The sequence below is a fragment of the Homalodisca vitripennis genome, chromosome 4 (genome assembly GCF_021130785.1).
Source record: "Homalodisca vitripennis isolate AUS2020 chromosome 4, UT_GWSS_2.1, whole genome shotgun sequence".
NCBI classification, from domain to species: Eukaryota; Metazoa; Arthropoda; class Insecta; order Hemiptera; family Cicadellidae; genus Homalodisca; species Homalodisca vitripennis.
Genome location: NC_060210.1, coordinates 155,955,153 through 155,973,702, shown reverse-complemented (window position 1 = coordinate 155,973,702; position 18,550 = coordinate 155,955,153). Strand labels below are relative to the sequence as shown.

The 18,550-nt window shown below is 32.3% G+C and overlaps 1 protein-coding gene across 2 annotated transcripts in view; it reads left to right on the top strand.

The window, feature by feature from the left end:
- Positions 1-18,550, top strand: part of LOC124360365 (protein SDA1 homolog) — a 43,813-nt gene that overhangs the window by 13,348 nt on the left and 11,915 nt on the right. Inside the window, exons 7-14 of one of the 2 annotated variants that reach the window (XM_046813927.1) lie at positions 3,449-3,547; positions 4,162-4,234; positions 6,384-6,545; positions 8,352-8,410; positions 8,888-8,964; positions 9,310-9,395; positions 9,532-9,620; positions 15,746-15,850. In XM_046813927.1, the coding sequence (XP_046669883.1) occupies positions 3,449-3,547; positions 4,162-4,234; positions 6,384-6,545; positions 8,352-8,410; positions 8,888-8,964; positions 9,310-9,395; positions 9,532-9,620; positions 15,746-15,850 (750 nt within the window). Of the gene's footprint in view, positions 1-3,448; positions 3,548-4,161; positions 4,235-6,383; positions 6,546-8,351; positions 8,411-8,887; positions 8,965-9,309; positions 9,396-9,445; positions 9,621-15,745; positions 15,851-18,550 lie in introns of both variants that reach the window. The other variant, XM_046813928.1, reaches the window with a different exon arrangement.

Sequence of the window (18,550 nt, the reverse complement as noted above, 5' to 3'; positions counted from 1 at the left end):
AAAAAAAGCAACCCAGCAACAAACAAAAGTCAACAACAAAAAAAAAAAACAAAAACATCAAAAACAACAAACAAACTAAAAAAAAAAAGCAAAAAAGAAAAAAAGCAAATAAAAAAAAAAATCCACAAAATAGCAAAGCAACAAAAAGCAAAATCCAAAAAAAGCAATAAAACAAAAAACAAAAAAGCAAGCCAAAACCAAAACCAACAAGCAAAAAAAACAAAAAAGCACAAATCACACACACAAAAACAAACAAACAAAACCTAAAAAGCAACATACACAAAACCACAGCATAAAAACAACACATAAAAAACCAAAAAACACAAAAAACAAAAACAAAAACAAAGCAAATCCCGCAAAACAAGCAAAATAGCAACACAAAAAAAAACAAGAGGCACGCCAAACAAAAACTAAAAACAAACGCCAAAAACAAAAATTAACAACGCCCCAGACCAAAACGAGCCCACTGCTATTCCATAACGCAGGTGGCCTTTCGAATAACGCATGAATGGCTGTTCTTCGTGGCTTCATGAGTACTAGTAGTCTTAGGTTCTCTTTAATGGCAAACAATGCTGAGTTAAGCGTTTAGGCATAGGCTGTCTTATGGTTATTTTCCAGCGCATGTTCCTCGTCAAGTAATATGCCAAGATGTTTAACTTTCATCTGCCTGCTTGGATATTGGGTAGTTCAGTTTTACAAGGGCCTTTTTAACTGCCTAGAGTCATTTGTTTTGTTTTTTTCTCATTGATGAACGAGGTCGTTTCTCATTGTATATATCTTGAGCCACGTTGAAAGCTATGTATGGTGTGTTAATTTCCAGTTGTTCATCATATCTATTTGCTGCAAGCAAACTGTGTCGACTGCGTACATGTATCATTTGACAATATTCTCTCAAGTGTTCTGAAAGTCATTTATAAATAAAATAAACAAAACTGGGTTCCAAGGACCGAGCCTTGAGGAACTCCTCTTCTCACTGGTAAGCGGGTGAGATAGTAGTGATTTGTGTGATTCCCTTGGTTGTTTCTTTAGTTCCACTATTTGCTTCGTCCTTTGAATTGCTTTCAAACCAACTGAGTGCTGTTGTCTAATAACCAACCTTTTGAAGTTTATTCAATATGATTCCATGTCCAAGGCAATCAAAGCTTTACTGAGATCAAGGTATAGAGCTGGTGATAGTGTTGCAGATCTCCATATTGTCAATTATATATTCCAGACTAGGTCAATAATTTGCAAGTTGTGTTAGATTTTTTCCAGAGATTGAATCCATGCTGCTTGTCAGTTTAGTTATTTGGTTCTCTCTTAGATACTTAGTGAGTCCTATAAGAGTAACTGTTTTTCATAAGTTTTGAGATTGATGGGAGAAGAGAGATAGGTCTGAATTGGCAATGTTTTTGAGGGACACCTGTTTAAATTTTCGGATAGAGTTATAGCAATTTTTAATTTTGATGGAAGATGCTTTATTGAAATGGACAAATTTGTGATTTTACAAGGGGTGTTATTAATTCATCAGCACAACATTTAAAGATCTTTGGTTGATATTTCATCTACTCAAACAAGAGAAGATGAACTCCTTATAGACCTTACAATTTTGTACATTTCATCAGCTGTGGATGGTTTTCCAAAGTTGTTGAGTTTTCTCTTAGAACTGCTTCGACATGTTGAGCTGGCTGGACTGAAAACATTGTTTATGTAATTTATTTTAAAGCGTTTTCTTCAGCTATGTTTGCAAAATACTCGTTAAAACAATTAGCTGTTCTTGTCAGTAGCTGTCAACAGTTTCTCCGTCATGAAAAAATATATTTCTTATATTAGTAGTTCACAACGCCTATCTTCCTTTGTTGCCTCTCGTTGTTACAGTGTTCCATATAGCTTTGGGATTTATTATCTGCTTGTTGATGTATGTAGCATTTGGCCCTGTCTTGGAACTGTTAAGTTTTATTGGTCATATGTTTCTTAAGTTTTCAGTGGCAGCCTGTTTGTCCAACTGGATTTTCCATTAGTAAAACTTTTTCTTTTGCTTTCAGGAATTCTTCCTTTAAGGATGGAACATTTCTCTGGTATAAGTAATCATTTTTTCCCTTTTTTTGCTTAAGCACGAGATCTCACCTAGGGCAAGTCCGTCAAGTGCAAACTGGAAAAAGATGTGCTAATAGTGGAAATATGCTCGTCGACCACCATTTGAATTAATTACGAGTCCACAAGTTTCCATAGACAGTCGGTATCTATTAAGTTAAGGAATTATTATGTGTAAGATTCTTTGTGAATTTATATGTGTTTCCTATGGTCTCTTTGGCATGTCTATTTGTACAGTATTTGTCCAGTGTGGTCGATAGCCCAGAGATAGTCACTTCTACACTTTTATCATGTCTTGATCCAGAATCTGAGCATCACTATCTATTGAGGATATACGAATTTCGGTGATTCTGGTAGGTGGGGAGGTCTAATCTCTGGATGTTAGATACCCTTAGCAGTTCGTTGAATGCACTGCGTTCTCTTGATGTCTCATCAACAATGTGGTTGACCTGTACTACGTTCACGTCAGCTGTCAAAAAAAAAAAAAAAAAAACGATGTTTTAGGGTAAACAAAGAAGACAATAATCAAAGTAAGAACAGTAAATCGGTACTATAGTTATTGCTCTTCCAGAATATATCAAATAAAAATCATTTATATGATCTTAATTGCCTACAATTTCAATAACTGTACATGTCTACTTTGGCGACGAATATTCGTCGTTGCCAAATCGGACGGGCCTTTGGCGACGAAAATTCGTTTCATACCAGCTCTAGGGTTAAAGTAGTATTATTAATTGAAAAAACCCTGTTAAATCTAATCAACTGTTCTGTTTAAATATTGTTTTATGACAGTACAACCATATGTTTAATTAATTTAACCACTATTTTCAATTTGAAGTCTTGAAAGCATAGAGAAACCTAATAGTAACAGCACTCCTTATTTCAACCTGTTCTGTAACTGCTGTTGAGCACAGATTAAGAAAATATCCAGGCAAGAAAATTAAAAGTTTTAGTAAAAATATACTTTTAACTGTTCTTTTGAGTAAGTATTAAGTATGCAGTGCGTGGTCAGTACTGTAATGCAGATATCAATGACAACGTTACTATCTAACTTAACTATAAATTAAAGTACATCATAAAACCCATCTTAGTTGTCTTTTGATGGAAGTAGACTTTTCAGACCTGTGTATGTATATATGTAATGTGTATAATATATATATATATATATATATATATATATATATGAAATGTCTTAATTAATGTATCAATACCAAGTTTTTGTGACTGGTACTTGATGTCTCTAAAGGATGTTTTGTTGATTATTAACTGTAAGCTTTACATGGTTCCAAAGTAGTGTAATAATTTTGTCATATTTGGTACTAATATTCATGTAGCAGGTGCAGTTTCAATCAAACTGATGTTGATTTATGTGTAGGACGAGCCAAATACGAAAGAAGTGGCAATGGCCAACAAAGTTAATAAAAAAACAAGAAAAAGAGAAAAACAACTCAAGAAAGTAAAACAGCTAGTCCAGGTACGTGGAATATTGAGAACATTAATTATAAGAAAAGTTCTATGTTACTTTCTAGTTTCTTTTAAGGTTCCATCAGCCTCAGATATATTTTCTAAGACTATTGGTCAATATTTTTTTGTGGTCACTTTTTCTGAGAAAAATTATTTGTTAATTCCCAAATTTTAATCACTTGCTTAACTTCATGCAAAGTAGAATAAATTTCAAGTCTTAATCTAACTTAATATTTGTCTTTTTGTATTTGTACACAAGAACATTTGGCCACATACTGACTTCCAAAAGTAAAACCCACTTGGTGATTTAATGTTTTATCTAACTTGGTATTGAGTGAATTTCATTCATGCATTCATATGAAAAATGCTTGGCTCCAAACATTTCACCTCCTTGAATTTCTTAATTCCTTCTGATGAGTATATAGTTTTGAAATAATAAATTGTATTACAGTATTTTTATACTAGTTAATAAAGATTTCTTAGCAGCCTTGAGTATACAAATCAGTTAACAAAAATATTTGTGTATACTTAAAATAATAGATTTATAACTTATAGTAAAACATTGCATGTAAAATCTTATTAAAACATTAAAAAGTTTGTAACATAGTTTTTTTTTTCTTTCAGAAGTCGAAAAAGAAAAAAGCAGCAGCTCCAGTTTATAATTTCTCAGCTCTCCAGCTAATCCATGATCCTCAAGGTATGTCAGAAAAATATCACAGAGTTAACAAATTCACTTCCAAAAGTTACAGTAGCATTGTGTGGTGTGTGTGCCAACGGTGGCAAGTAGTAGTCTAAATGTTAATAGTCAATCTAAATTATTCTCACGGCAATTTGGTTGAGTCAGAAGACAAAAAAAGAAACTTTACTGAAATTAGTAAAATCTTTTAAATTTATACTGTTATTGTGTAAACCGTTGCCATAATTACAAAATTCATCTCGAAATTCATTTTTTTATAAATAATATAAAATAATTAATTCTAAATATGTTTGTTTTTGAAGTGCCGGCAGTACTGTGGCCATCTTGATTTTAGCCCTGTAAGAACAATGTTAAACTTCAAGCACTTTTACGCTCTTATTGCTAGTTGTAGAACTATGTGAGAGGTGATGCATTTAAAAGATATGATAAATATGCATCCAAACACTTTTAGTTAAAAAAATGTATTGGTACTTTTATGCAGGGAAAATCCGAAACATTTTTGTACTTTTATCATTTAAATATTTAAAAAGTGTGATTTAAAAAAATAAAAACTATAAGGTGTTTGGATACATATTAATTATACCTTTAAAATGTGACACCACCTATGAGTGTACTGCCAAAAATAAGGGTTTAAAAGTGTTTAAAGTTTAATAAGTGTTCTGATGGGGTAAACTCAAGGTCGCCTCACTACAGCTGGCCGTTAAGATGTAAAAAAATTACTAAACTTGTATTCCACGTAACTAGTGTGAAAAATTCTTACTTATTCAATAATTATTGAATTACCTTTTCTAATTTTTATTAACTTTAAAAACGGAATTAGCAGAGGAATGAGATTCTTAATTTTAATTTTACTTCATATAGCGTTGCATGGGAATAAACTTTGGGTTGTATTGGGATTGTTTTTACTATGTACTTTGAAATACACAAAAAAGCACTCTAATTTACGGCAATCTGCATTTAGGTTTAACCATTAAAGCTCTGAAAAAAATTTGGTCCCAGTTCAATTAACGTGCATTTAGTGTTTTTTTTGCCAAAGTTAAATTTATTTTCTATTTCTTGGAAAAAGAAATAGCAATCAATGTTTTTTAAAGGAAGCTCTACAGTTTTACACGACACACTTTATATGTGGGTAAACAATATGCATGCCACACCTTGCACCATCAGACAAGCCGTCAATAAAAATGGCACTGGTTTTTTATTAATTTTTCACGTGAAATACAATTTAATTTGTTTCCTGACAATTACAGATCAATACATTTACGCATTCCTACACATTCCCAGCATTTTTTAAAATTATAATGTACAGAATAAAGTAAAATAAGACAATGAGGATATTCCAATATGCTGCATTTTTAAGGGGAATCATAGGAACTGTTGATTTGTAGTCTCCCATTATTGGCTGTTTGATTATTGTGTCTACTCCTTCCATTCTGCACCGGCTAGTACGAGAACGTGCTACAAGTCTTTCGTAATTCTTTTCATGTTGTGATAATAATGAGTTAGTGTTGCTTTTATTGTTTAAGAGTTTTTTGAGTCTTATGTTAGTATAAATAACTAAAAACTATAATATATAATTCAGTGTAGTTATTTGTAAATATTGTGTACTAAGTGAATGAACAGTTTTCAATACCTTGACTGCATTACGAAACCTTCGGGGTCTCGTTTTACATGTTCCGATCGATGCGAGAAGAAATTTCCCTGTTCTTTCAGTATTTTCATTTGCAATATTTCAACTTCTAACTATTGGCCTTACAAAAAGATTTGTATATTTACAATTTTTGTTACAAGATCTATGGATCTCATAACACATATGTAGCCTACTTGTGATTGTAATATGTAAATCTTGTAATTGTGGGAAGTCGAGTCAGTTTCATTTGTAAAGCTGATCATTCATATAGGTACTTGTGATCGGATGGTTCGATTCTTGGTTCTCCCATTGTTTCCTAGTATAAGAATCTCACTACCTCATTTTTTTAAATGACCTAAACATTGAAACTTTTAAACTTTAAATTAATAATGAATTAGTAGCAATAAATAATCTTCCTTCACAAAAAAATAAATTATGAAATTAAAAATTTAATATAACTTTGTTAGTAAATCATGTTTATAACTGTTTTGTATGTATTGTACATTGAAATGTTTGTTACAGGTTTAGCTGAGAAGCTATTTCATCAGCTTGAATCTACCCATGAAAGGTTTGAAGTGCGTTTATTAACAATTGACGTTATTTCAAGATTGATTGGCTTGCATCAGCTAATTCTCCTAAACTTTTATCCTTATATTCAAAAATTTCTTCAACCACATCAAAAAGGTACTTTAAAAAAATTCTTTTAAAAGAGTGTGTCTAGTATGTGTAGTGTCATAAAATGTATCAAAAAGGCTCTTGCAGATCCATTAAGAATTGAATTAAACCTTGGCACTTGAAGGGCCACGATAATTCCTATGCCAGCTTGAGTTTGTTTAGTTAGAATTGTATTTTCAGCTCAGGAGACCAGAACTACTGTCTGTTGCAGTTTCTGTGTGAGCTTGGAGATAATTAGTAACTTCCTTTGTTCCCTGAGGTCAGATGTCCAGCACTAATAATATTTTCATCAGACTGGATGTCAACCCTAACCAGACTTACTAACTTTTTTATTTTATTCTGAGCAATTACTGAGAAAACACATTGGCCAGGAGTGCTGGCCACTTGACCTTGAGATGACATTTTGGTAAATGTACTATCAAGCTGACACAAAAATGGCAATCTAAGAAGACAATTCTTAAATTACCTTTGGAAGAGTAAAGAAATACACTACCAGAAAAGTACATATCACTGAAAAATGTCTTCACACTGTTTGTGCGTTTACGAGATAATATATAATTAGTGAATACTTTTAAGTTTATAAATGAACTAAACTATAGCTAATATATTATGGAAACCCGATGGTTACAAAGATATACTTTATTTTAAATAGTATTATTTGATGCATGATCATTTTCTTAATTTCTGTGTAAGTAGTGTAATAACAAAAAATGTCTACTCTGCCGAATTACGTGATATGACCATCTCCATTCCCAACAGCCGGTTGTGTGCAACCTCTGTCAGCCATGGACAGTCCAAATTGAGGCTCTAGCTCATTCGCTGTTGAAATAAGTGTATGGTGATGAATACCTGACCAGCACTCAAGTTTCTAAATAGTTTGAATAGTTGAAAGAGAGAAAGACTCTTGGTTAAGTATAAATGGGATTGCTTAGACTGTAATAATTGACGAAGAATCAATTTGACAGGTTTTACCGGAACATCATGAATGAAGAATGAATATTTGTGCTGACACTTCGAAAAGAAACCACTAATTTAATTTAAAAGTTATAATGTGTGGTAAATCGTAGTTTCTCATTTGTGAAACAAAATATAAATCAATACTCTGAAAGAGCCACATTTTACTGATATTGAAGAACGCTTGATTTTCAATAGAAAAATTAACAATAATGATTATCTTTAAAAAAATATGTATGTTGTTGTGTGTACATGAAATGTGTGCCAGAAGGTTGAACTTTGAATAAGGAGCTCTGTGAAAAATAAGGACCTAAGTAGTGGGAAAATGATTGATCAGCAAAACTTCCTCTGGCCATACTGTTTTAGTTGCCAGCACCGTTGTTTTTGGGCAAAACATAGGATCGTGGAGTTTGGTGTTGATGGCTGGGTTTGATGTTGATACATCCACTCTATTCACCATACATTACTCCGAATGACTTTTTCCTTCTCCTAAAAGATAAATCTTCATTGAAACAGTGGAAGCTGTTCGAAAGAAAAAGAGACAGATTCTTTTAACATGCTTTCAGAAGATAGTAATTTTAGACATGGTTTTGAACAGTGAAATCCTCTTGTGAAGTGATGCAAGGGTTTTGTGTAGGAGATTATATGAAATAAATATAGCAAAAATAAAGAATGTTATAGCCATAAACACACAGGTAAAAAATGTATTTTCTAAGCATCTCAGCAGATGCTTAGTAGATGCTAGTTATGCTAGTTAATCAGCATTTGTTACGAATTGATCCAGATAGAATCAAATCAGCCCTAACTTTTTTTTTAATAAAGTAATGTTTATTTAAATTCTTGTAATTTTGTATTTTTCAGAGGTCACAAAGTTGTTGGTGTATATTGCTCAAGCCTCCCATGAACTGCTTCCTCCTGATGTGAGTGTACTTTTTGTTTGTACAAAATTGCAAATAAATTTATTTGATATATTTTTTTCATTTCAGAGCTTAAGTTTTATTTGCTAACAAATAAATGTATATAAGAACTATTCATAACTGTGAAGTGGTTGTTGATGAGATCTGACTCTCTCAGTGATATTCTTAATGAATCATGATTTTATCCATTGGTTGTAAAACCTTTGCCATGTATCTCAGTATTAAAATTTTTTTTAAGGCTAACTAGATACTATCAATGGATGTTCGTAAACGCTCTAACAAATATTATTAAACCATCTACTAGTGTATTTATTTATTAAATTAACACTGAATAAGGATGAATTACCTTTTCAAGTTTGTTAATTGAAAATTATAAATTTTCATCCCACATTAAAACACATTTTAATAAATGGAAACTACCACTAATACAGTAGTATTAAACTGACGGTTAAATAAAAATATTGTACATGTTTGTTGTAGGTTTTAGAGCCTGTGTTGAAAACTCTGGTCAATAACTTTGTAACTGAAAGGAACTCTTCAGATGTCATGGCTATTGGGTAAGTTTTAATGACAGTTAGTGGATTAGGGGTATTAAACAAACCAACAGTCAAAAATTTGTTGCATTAAATTATTTTATTTGATATAATTTGTTATAGTGTGTATGTGTATCTTTAGCCTTCAATTTCTTGGCTACAATGTCAAAGAAAGAAAATCTTAAACAAAATATTTTAATATGTATTAATTCTTTTTCTATATATATATATATATATATATATATTTATTTATTTATTTATAAAAATATTAACATAAAATATAATTTTACAGATTTTGACACTAGAGTGTACTTATCTTGTAACATATAAAATATCATGTCATGCCTTGTAATTTATGATAATATTTAGGCTGAATGCAGTTCGGGAAATGTGTTCACGCTGTCCTCTTGTGATGAATGAGGATCTCCTGAGAGACCTGGTGCAATACAAGTCACATAGAGAGCGTAGTGTCATGTCATGCCTTGTAATTTATGATAATATTTAGGCTGAATGCAGTTCGGGAAATGTGTTCACGCTGTCCTCTTGTGATGAATGAGGATCTCCTGAGAGACCTGGTGCAATACAAGTCACATAGAGAGCGTAGTGTCATGATGGCTGCCCGTTCTCTCATCCAGTTGTATCGTCATACCATGCCAAAAATGTTGCACAAGAAAGATAGGGTAAGGTTGCTGTACGAGTGAATACTAGTCAAGTATACTCGCCAATATTTTAAGTTTTTTAAGTCAATGCACAATACACATATAATTATTTAATTAGATATTTTTCAGTTAATATTACTTTAGTTAATGTTCTAAGTTATACATTTGTAATACATTTTGAAATAAGAAGATTTATTACTTTTTTAATAGAAAATAGTCAGATAAACGCAATGCTTTACTCTAAGAATACTGGCAAGCATGCAATAGTATACTGTAATAGAGTTTTGTATAGTAGTTTAACAAAGTTTTTTATAGAGGTCTGATGTATGCTATCATTTAGTTCTAATGCAGCCTGGGTCTAATCAACGTTTGTCCTAGTCCATGATCCTTTTTGATTTCCATTACAAAGTAGATTACTTCGTAATGTAAAACTTCATGTTGATACATTACATATGCTATTTCCAATACAAATATTTGTTAGTTAACTAATAATAGCCTATTTCAAAATGCCAACAATTCTAATTCCAATTTTTTGTAAAACCTCTAATTCTCAACCCTTGAAGCACATCAATTTGGGTAATGACATGTCATTTTTCTTTATTGCCATTTCTTTGCACTTAAATGTAACACAAGCTTTGAAATGCATAGTACTTTACATAAAACCAAAGTTATTTCTGATAAAGTAATTAAAATTGTTTATAGCCTATTTTAAAGAAAATTAAAAACCTTTTAACCCTGGAAACTGGCGGTCATATTTCTCTCAGTGGCAGAGTGTTTTAGTACTTCATACATTGCCTCATATTTATTTTATTATTACATGTTTACTATACATACCTATGTCATATGAAGGGCTCAGGGGAAGAAGGGGGCAAGTCAATTTTTTTTTTTTTTTTAGTTTTGGCTATTACCAGCGGATAGGTCAGATAAGTAGCTACCTCGTGTTAAAATTATACAGGAGAAGAAAGAGGCTAGTTAGTTTAAAATCGTATTTAAAAAAAATATCCATACAGGTTATAAAGGAGGTAAGTCTGAGCGCTTCAGGCTAAGAAGGGGGCAAGTCAGCTGGCGAAGTAAACAGGAAATCGTCTGCAGGCTTTTCGTATCTGTAATATTGATTGTTCTCCAGTATTGATCCGTCAGTGTAGTTGATTTTGAGGTTATGTTTTAATGTTATGCTGTTGTAATAGTGTTCTTTGCAGTTTTAAAATCTTTTGTGGTGAATAATGGAGAGTGAAAGTGAGTATGAAGAGCATAGTGCAGTGAATGAAGTGAAAAAATACGAAGAAGAGAAGAGAAACAATTTGGACGTTTAAGTGATGCGAATAAAGAAGTTGAACCTTCAGAGCCATACTCCAGGGCCTGATTGCCAATGTAAACATCTCAAATGCTTTGAAAATGTCCCACAACATTGCCGGAAAAGTATTTTGTTGAATTTTAATTTAATGAATTCTGTGTTGACGAACAAAATACTTATCTTTGTGGGCTTATTTCTGTGCAACAAATACAAAACAGGCGCCCTCGTTTAGCTGAAGATGAAGCTAATTTTCGTGATGCAACCTATTCTTACAGAGTCAGATTTTTTGTGTGATGAAACAGTAAAGGAAGTACAGGTTTGCCAGCAAGCATTTCGTTCAATTCACGGAATTGGAAAGAAAAAAACTACAAATCCTCCAAAGAGGTCTTAAAAAAGAAGGTTAAGGCACCCCGAGACGGTCGAGGTAAGCACAATGTAAGGCCTAATAAAACTTTCAGAAGAAGCCAAAACAGCTATAGTAGAACATATAGGGTCTTTCAAGGGCAGAAAAGGCCACTACAACCTGTCACAGTCCAACAAAATATATTTACCAGAAGAATTAAACATAAAAAAAATGTTTGATATGTCTGTATTAAGCATGAAAATATAAAAGTGTCCTATGAAACATACCGTACAATTTTCTCCACAGAATTTAATATATCATTTGGCTATCCCCGCATGGAGACTTGTGGCACATGCGATGAGTACATTGCAAAATCAAAAATCTTAGAAGCAGAAAAATTACATTTAAATGTAAATACAGACACCGATCAAATAGAGCAAAAGGATACTGAACTTTAAAACGCTTTGCGTATTGAGAACACAGTTCATAAGAAAAAAGCTGAAAGGTTCTATGAACGAAAAAGGATTGCAAGCTCATTAGCAGAAAAAATGAAGACCTTGAGGCAATTTGCTTTGATTTCCAGAAAAATCTGCCAGTCCCCAAACTTGTCGACAAAATGATGTGTACTATAGACGCCAGCTGTCAGTTTATACCTTTAACATTCACATTTTATCCACTGGAACCAGCGTTTTTTTATACGTATCCACAGACTGTTGGTAGCAAAGGCAGTGACGAGGTTTGCTCCATGATTCACGATTTTGTATATAACTTTCTAGATCCAATGTTAGACGACTGCGCATTTTTTGCGATTCATGTGGAGGGCAAAACAAGAACTGGAATGTTTTTAGATTCCTTCACCAACTGGTACATGAGCAAACACAGATTTGATGAAATCATTGTTTGTTTCCCCATAAGAGGTCACTCCTACATGGAGGACAGATAAGAATATGGAGTTATTAAGCAAAAGACTAGAGTCGAGCTACCAAGCCAATGGGCAGATGTGTTCAGGCAAGCCAGGGTTAAGCCTCGACCCTTTGACGTTGTAGAAGTAAAGCAATCAATGTTTCGGAACTGGTCTGGACTTCTCAATAGCATGTATGTTAACAAGTGCCCCTTCAAATCCAGGCCAATAAGAGAACTTAAGATAACTGGAACTCATCCTCGTTTCATCTTTCATCGAAGCTCCTACAGTGGGCATTTTGATTCTGCAGTGGTTTGTAACCGACAAGTGAAAAAAAACGAAGGAACTTGGCAGACAACGAATTCATTCTTCCAGATTATCTATATGAAGGTAGGTCTTATAACGTTATTAATTTAAGAAGCTTAGTATTAGAATAAGTGTTTGAGTGAAGGCTCTAATGTTATCGTGCTTTAATCAACAAAACGACAATAATATTCTATTTAACACAGTATTATTTTTATTTTTTTATGAACTGTATTTTTCTATGTTCTTGTAATAAGAAATTATAAAGAGTAGGATATGGAGAGGGAGGGATAATTTAGAAAACATTCTGAACCACTCATTTGATTTTTCAATGTAAATGGTTAGCGTTAAATTAAAATTGTATAAAATAAAAATAATGTAATTAATTGTATTCATTTATATAAAATTGAATTGTAATTAATTTACATCTCTACATTACAGTTTTTGTTACATTTATAGATTTTGATACCGATACCCAAGGCAAAGTATGAAGATGTGAAGCACTTGTCCAGGTTCTGCGAAAGAGAAGCTAGAGAGTACTTAGAAAACTTGCCATACAAGTAGAGAAGCTGAGAAAGTTGCAGAATGTCATGAATATTTAGTTTGTAATAGTTTTTTAACAATTAACAGGTGTTAACAAAAAATCACTTTGTGTAGTAGATGACTTAACTCTTTTTTTCCCTGGACATCCATTTATTTTCTATGACTTACCCCCTTTATAACGTGTAAATATGGAGTTTATAAACAATTTATGTTATTTTTAAAAAAAATCAAGGAAGGTAAGACAATCTAACCTATAAAATTTTGTAGATTTAAGATAAAACTGTATAAAGAATCTAAAAAAAATTAAGAAAACACTCAAATTTTATATAGAGATTTCGATCTTAAAACTTAAAAATCAGTTTCCTGTAAAATCTACAAAAAACTGACTTGCCCCCTTCTTCCCCTGAGCCCTTCATATTATATATTTCTTTATTCAGCATTGTTCAAGGAACATTTTTCACATAATATAATTAAAACAAAAAAAAATACCCTTACTCTAACTCTTCATGAAAAAAAAAAAAATGTTTAGAGAAAAGAAAAGTTAGTTCAAAGATTTTGATTTGTAAAATTGTTGTTGTTAGTGATATGCAAAATCCAAAATATAGAAAAGGAAGAGCATATAATTCTGAGTAAAAATAAAACAACACATAGTTTATAAGGTATTTATTTTTACATGTGATAAAATGATACAAAAATCATACACTGACATTCGAAAGTGCTACTTACCAACAAAAGTAAGAACTTCAAAGCCCACTTGGATTTGTACAATCTTGTAACTATTAGTTTATATTAATTTTCTTTTTTTTTTAATATTTATTATATATTTGTTTAATTATGTTCTGATTGAATGTCTAAATCGGAATCCTCATCGTTGCTTATTTTTATGTTCAAGTAGTTCTCGAATGTCACTTGAACAATCGCGGAAATTACGATCCATTACGTAATCACGCACAAAACATTTACTATTATTGTGTTATATACACAACCATCATTACAACAAACTCAAAAAAAACAATAAACCAGACAGAACACCATGCAGCTGACGAAATAACAATAACAAGCCGAATATGAACCAGTTGACTCATCGCTGCGCGCGCAACTAGCGCGGGAGAATGTAAACAAACAGTTCAGAGATTATTAAAAACGTATGGACGTGTAGCGAAACGATAAAAATTATTTATTAGTGTATTATTTACATAAATTGAACCTTCCTCTTTCGATTGGTGTCAATGTACAACTAATTCTCGAAAGTCCACTTGAATGATCGCGGAAATTACGATCCATTACATAAACACGCACAAAAACTTTCTATTATTGTGTCATATACACAACCATCATTACAACAAACTCACACAAATAATAAACCAGACAGAACACCATGCAGCTGACGAAAATAACAATAGCCGAATGAACCAGTTTGACTCATCGCTACGCCCGATATCAGGCGTTTGCCAGTTCCAGGGTTAATACAATATGTATATCTCTAAAAAATGTTTTCAGAAATGTCAAGATAGCTATCACTCAACAATTTGTTGGCCCACATCCACGCCACTTGCAACTAAGTTAGTAATTGGTGTATTTTCATCTACAGAACGATTCCTTTAACTCATTTTCAAATCAAATAAATGAAAATCTAATATCAACTACTTTACTTTATACTGTTTTAACCTAAAAACAATAAACAAGGTGGAATATTCACAACAAGTGAAATACAGCTGTCTGTGACAGTCAGTTAGCATTCAGCTGAGATGATTTGCAATTTCTCAATGACAGACTGACAAAATACAAAGGATTGCGAAACGTTCTATTTCGTTGCAATACATCTTTTTACGCTAGTCTGTGGAGTTTCAAAGTATATGGTAAAATAGGTGGCCAGTAAAATAATAAAAAGTGGATGTCCGCACTATATGTTAAAAGGATTAAGGGTTGATAAATAAAAACATATTCATAAAATAGCCTATGGAACATTGTATACAAAGTATATTTTGATTTAGTTTGGGCTGCTTAGCTGTTAGTTCCATTTCCAGTCTCAATTTTATTTGTGTTTAATAAGTCACTCTTGTTTAGCGTTGTCTACTGGGATAATTTGATTATTTTTAATGGTTCTTTTAAAAAAAATAGCACAACAATATAGGACTTAAAAATCTACTTTTTATGCCATGTGTAGTAGATTCACTTTCTTAAGGTATCTGTAAAAAATTTTGATTGTTAGCATAGGTTATTTTACATATGATCTTAAAGGTATTGATGAAATGAATCAAAGATATAACAAAATTAATTGGACTACTCCTATAGACTATTTGAAGTTTACGAAAAGTACAAACTAAATATATTTTTAATATGCAAAGTTTATTAAACAGCGAAGTTAAAAAATGAGTTTAGGATAAAGATAAACTAATAAAAGTATGAGTAACAATCATTTTTTAAGTTGTCCTCAAAAAAATGTAAAGATATTAACACAATCATAACAAACAGATCCAACAATTGTTCTAATTTACAAATTTATTGTAGGAGATCTCAATTTACAAGTTCAGATGCTTTACTTTTCTTTTAAAATATATTAAATTTAGTATGGTGCTTAACATGTTATAAATAGGCTATTTTTAGGATAAAACTTAACACATTTTTATATTGTTAATTTTTTAATAAAAAAATTGTGAACCATATAAAACAAACTAAATGTTATGCATGTGCTGTGTATTATTTTATGTCAGTTGGATTATAAATAGAAATGTATTAATTGAATAAAATTTGTTTTTCAGGGAAGACCAACAGAAGCATCAGTGGAGCTAAAGATGAAAAACTTTGGAGAAATAGATGTACAAGAATATGTCCCAGGGGCAGAAGTTTTGCTTGAAGAAAACAAGGTAGGGCCTGAAGTCTAACAATACAATATGTACAATATTTTCATATTTAAGTATATGGAATATCAGTTTTTCACTATGGTAGTTGACTATTTCACTTTAAATGGTATGTATTATTTTAAACAAGTTACTTAAGAGCAAATTTTATTTGAAAGAATCTTGAAACCTTATTTCATTTATTTAACATTACGTGAAAATCTATAACATAATAACAAAATTGTAACAAAAACTTCAAATATCAGTAATAGCTGTAAGATATTTATTTTGTTCTGAATGAATCTTTAACCAATTTACATGGTTTGACGTCATGTGGAATTGCCAACTTACAACCTCATTACGTGGTTTGACGTCCATAGAACACAACAGCTCGTTATGTGGTTCTATCTTGTAGCTATTTATAAGAGAATGTTGTAAGCCAAACAAAGAACATATGTTCCTATTTCATTTTTAGTTTTATTTTTCTGAATATATATTCAATGTCAGCAAATTGCATTTATGGTGGTATGAGTAATATATATATATATATATATATATATATATATATATATATATATATATACTATGTGTGTGTGTGTGTGTGTGTGTGTGTGTGTGTGTGTGTGTGTGCGTGTGTGTATATATACATACATATATATACTGGGTGCTTCAAAAAAATGTATACACACTTTGAACTTCCATAGAAAATTTATTTACCGTTCTACAAAGTAAAATTTCAGTAAATTAGAAAGCTTAAAGTCCAATTTAAATGAAACGTAAATAACAAATGTTAATACTGTTCAAATTGGTGACCTGCAGCATCAACACAATTCCGAGTACGAGTCACCACTGATTCTGTACATCGTATCAAAACGTCCAATGAGATTTCTCTACACACAGCTTGAATCTCATTCCAAAGAATGTCTAGATTACGTAGTTTACGTTTGTACACCTCATCTTTTACTGTGCCCCATAAGAAGAAATCCAGTGGTGTAAGGTCTGGAGAGCGTGCTGGAAACTCGATTGGCCCCCTGCGTCCTATCCTGCAAATTTTGATCCAGGTAAGCTCGTACATCCCTGTGATAGTGCGGCGGGGCACCATTTTGTTGAAAAATAAAAATTATAATTACCGTATAATGCACGAATGGCAGGAAATATGGAATCAGCAAGCATTTTTAGGTAATTAATACCAGTTACAGTACCTTCAAATCGAAAAGGTCCAATGAGTCCCCTTGAAACAAACCGCACCACACATTCACACCAGGCAAATTTACAGCTGTTTCAGTTATAATGTGAGGATTGTTTTCAGCCCAGTAAACACAATTGTGCCTATTGACAGTTCCATTAAGTTTGAATTGGGCTTCATCCGACCAAATGATGCTACCCATAAATACCGGTTCACGTATCACCATCTCCTGAATCCATTCACAAAATTGCAACCTTTGATCTGGATCGTCGTCACTTAGCTGTTACACCAGCCTTGGAATGTAAACACGATACTTGCCTCTCTTCAGAATGCGTAGCACGCTGCTACCACTTGCTAGATTTGTTAGGAGAGCGTTTGAAACAGTTCCAAGACTGCTGTTGAAGACTCATCACTTGTAGCTGTTCGAGGTCGACCTGAATGACCTTTATGCACATCACACACTGTTCCATTAACTTCGAATTTGTCTCGTATGCGTGTAATTGTTAATCTTGAAGGTGGTTCTGTATCATATTCCCTTCTCCACTGTCTTTAAACTTCATTTACATTCTCAAACTTCCAGTACCACTTAATAACCTGCTTACGTTCTTCAAAACTCAAACGTACGTCCGCCATGTTGATATTACAAATTCCAACTAACAATATAACATAAAGGGACGATTATGCTGCCACCTGGCGAAGAAATATAACATTAGCCTTGTAGAGCAGGAAAACTACGATAGTTCAAAGTGTGTATACATTTTTTTGAAGCACCCAGTATATATATATATATATATATATATATATATATATATACAGGGTGTCCAAAAAGTCCCGGGTCGGTTAAATATTTTAATTATAAAATTAATTATAAACCCAAAACTGTTTACAATTAATTGTTGTTGTGGAATAATAAGTTTCGTTATTTCTGAGAGGGATCGGAGTTTTGGGTTAGTAAAGTTAAAATCAAAAAGCTCATCAGTTTATTTTTTACATTAACCTAAGTTGCAAACTCAAGCCATCTTTGAACAACTGTCATTTTTGACTTGGTTATCCGTTTGAGGTCGGGTTTGCGGCTCTGTACTCTACTAATAAAGACCTTTTATTTGATATGCATATCAACCTATGCTTACGTTTAAGATTTTCTTCTGACTCCTGGCGGGCCGCCTCCCTGAAGAAGTAGCGGATCACTGAATATGTGATAAAATAGATTTTATGTCCAGTAACTTTGTGTAAGGTTTTGTAGCTCTATTTTAAATATTTTGAAAAATATTTAACCGACTCGGGACTTTTTGGACCCAAACTCTAGCCATCTTTGAACGGCTGCCATTTGTGACTCGGTTATCCGTTTGAGGTCGGGTTTGCGGCTCTGTACTCTACTAATAAAGACCTTTTATTTTATATGCATATCAACCAATGCTTACGTTTAAGATTTTCTTCTGACTCCTGGCGGGCCGCCCCCCTGAAGAAGTAGCGGATCACTGAATATGTGATAAAATAGATTTTTATGTCCAGTAACTTTGTGTAAGGTTTTGTAGATCTAT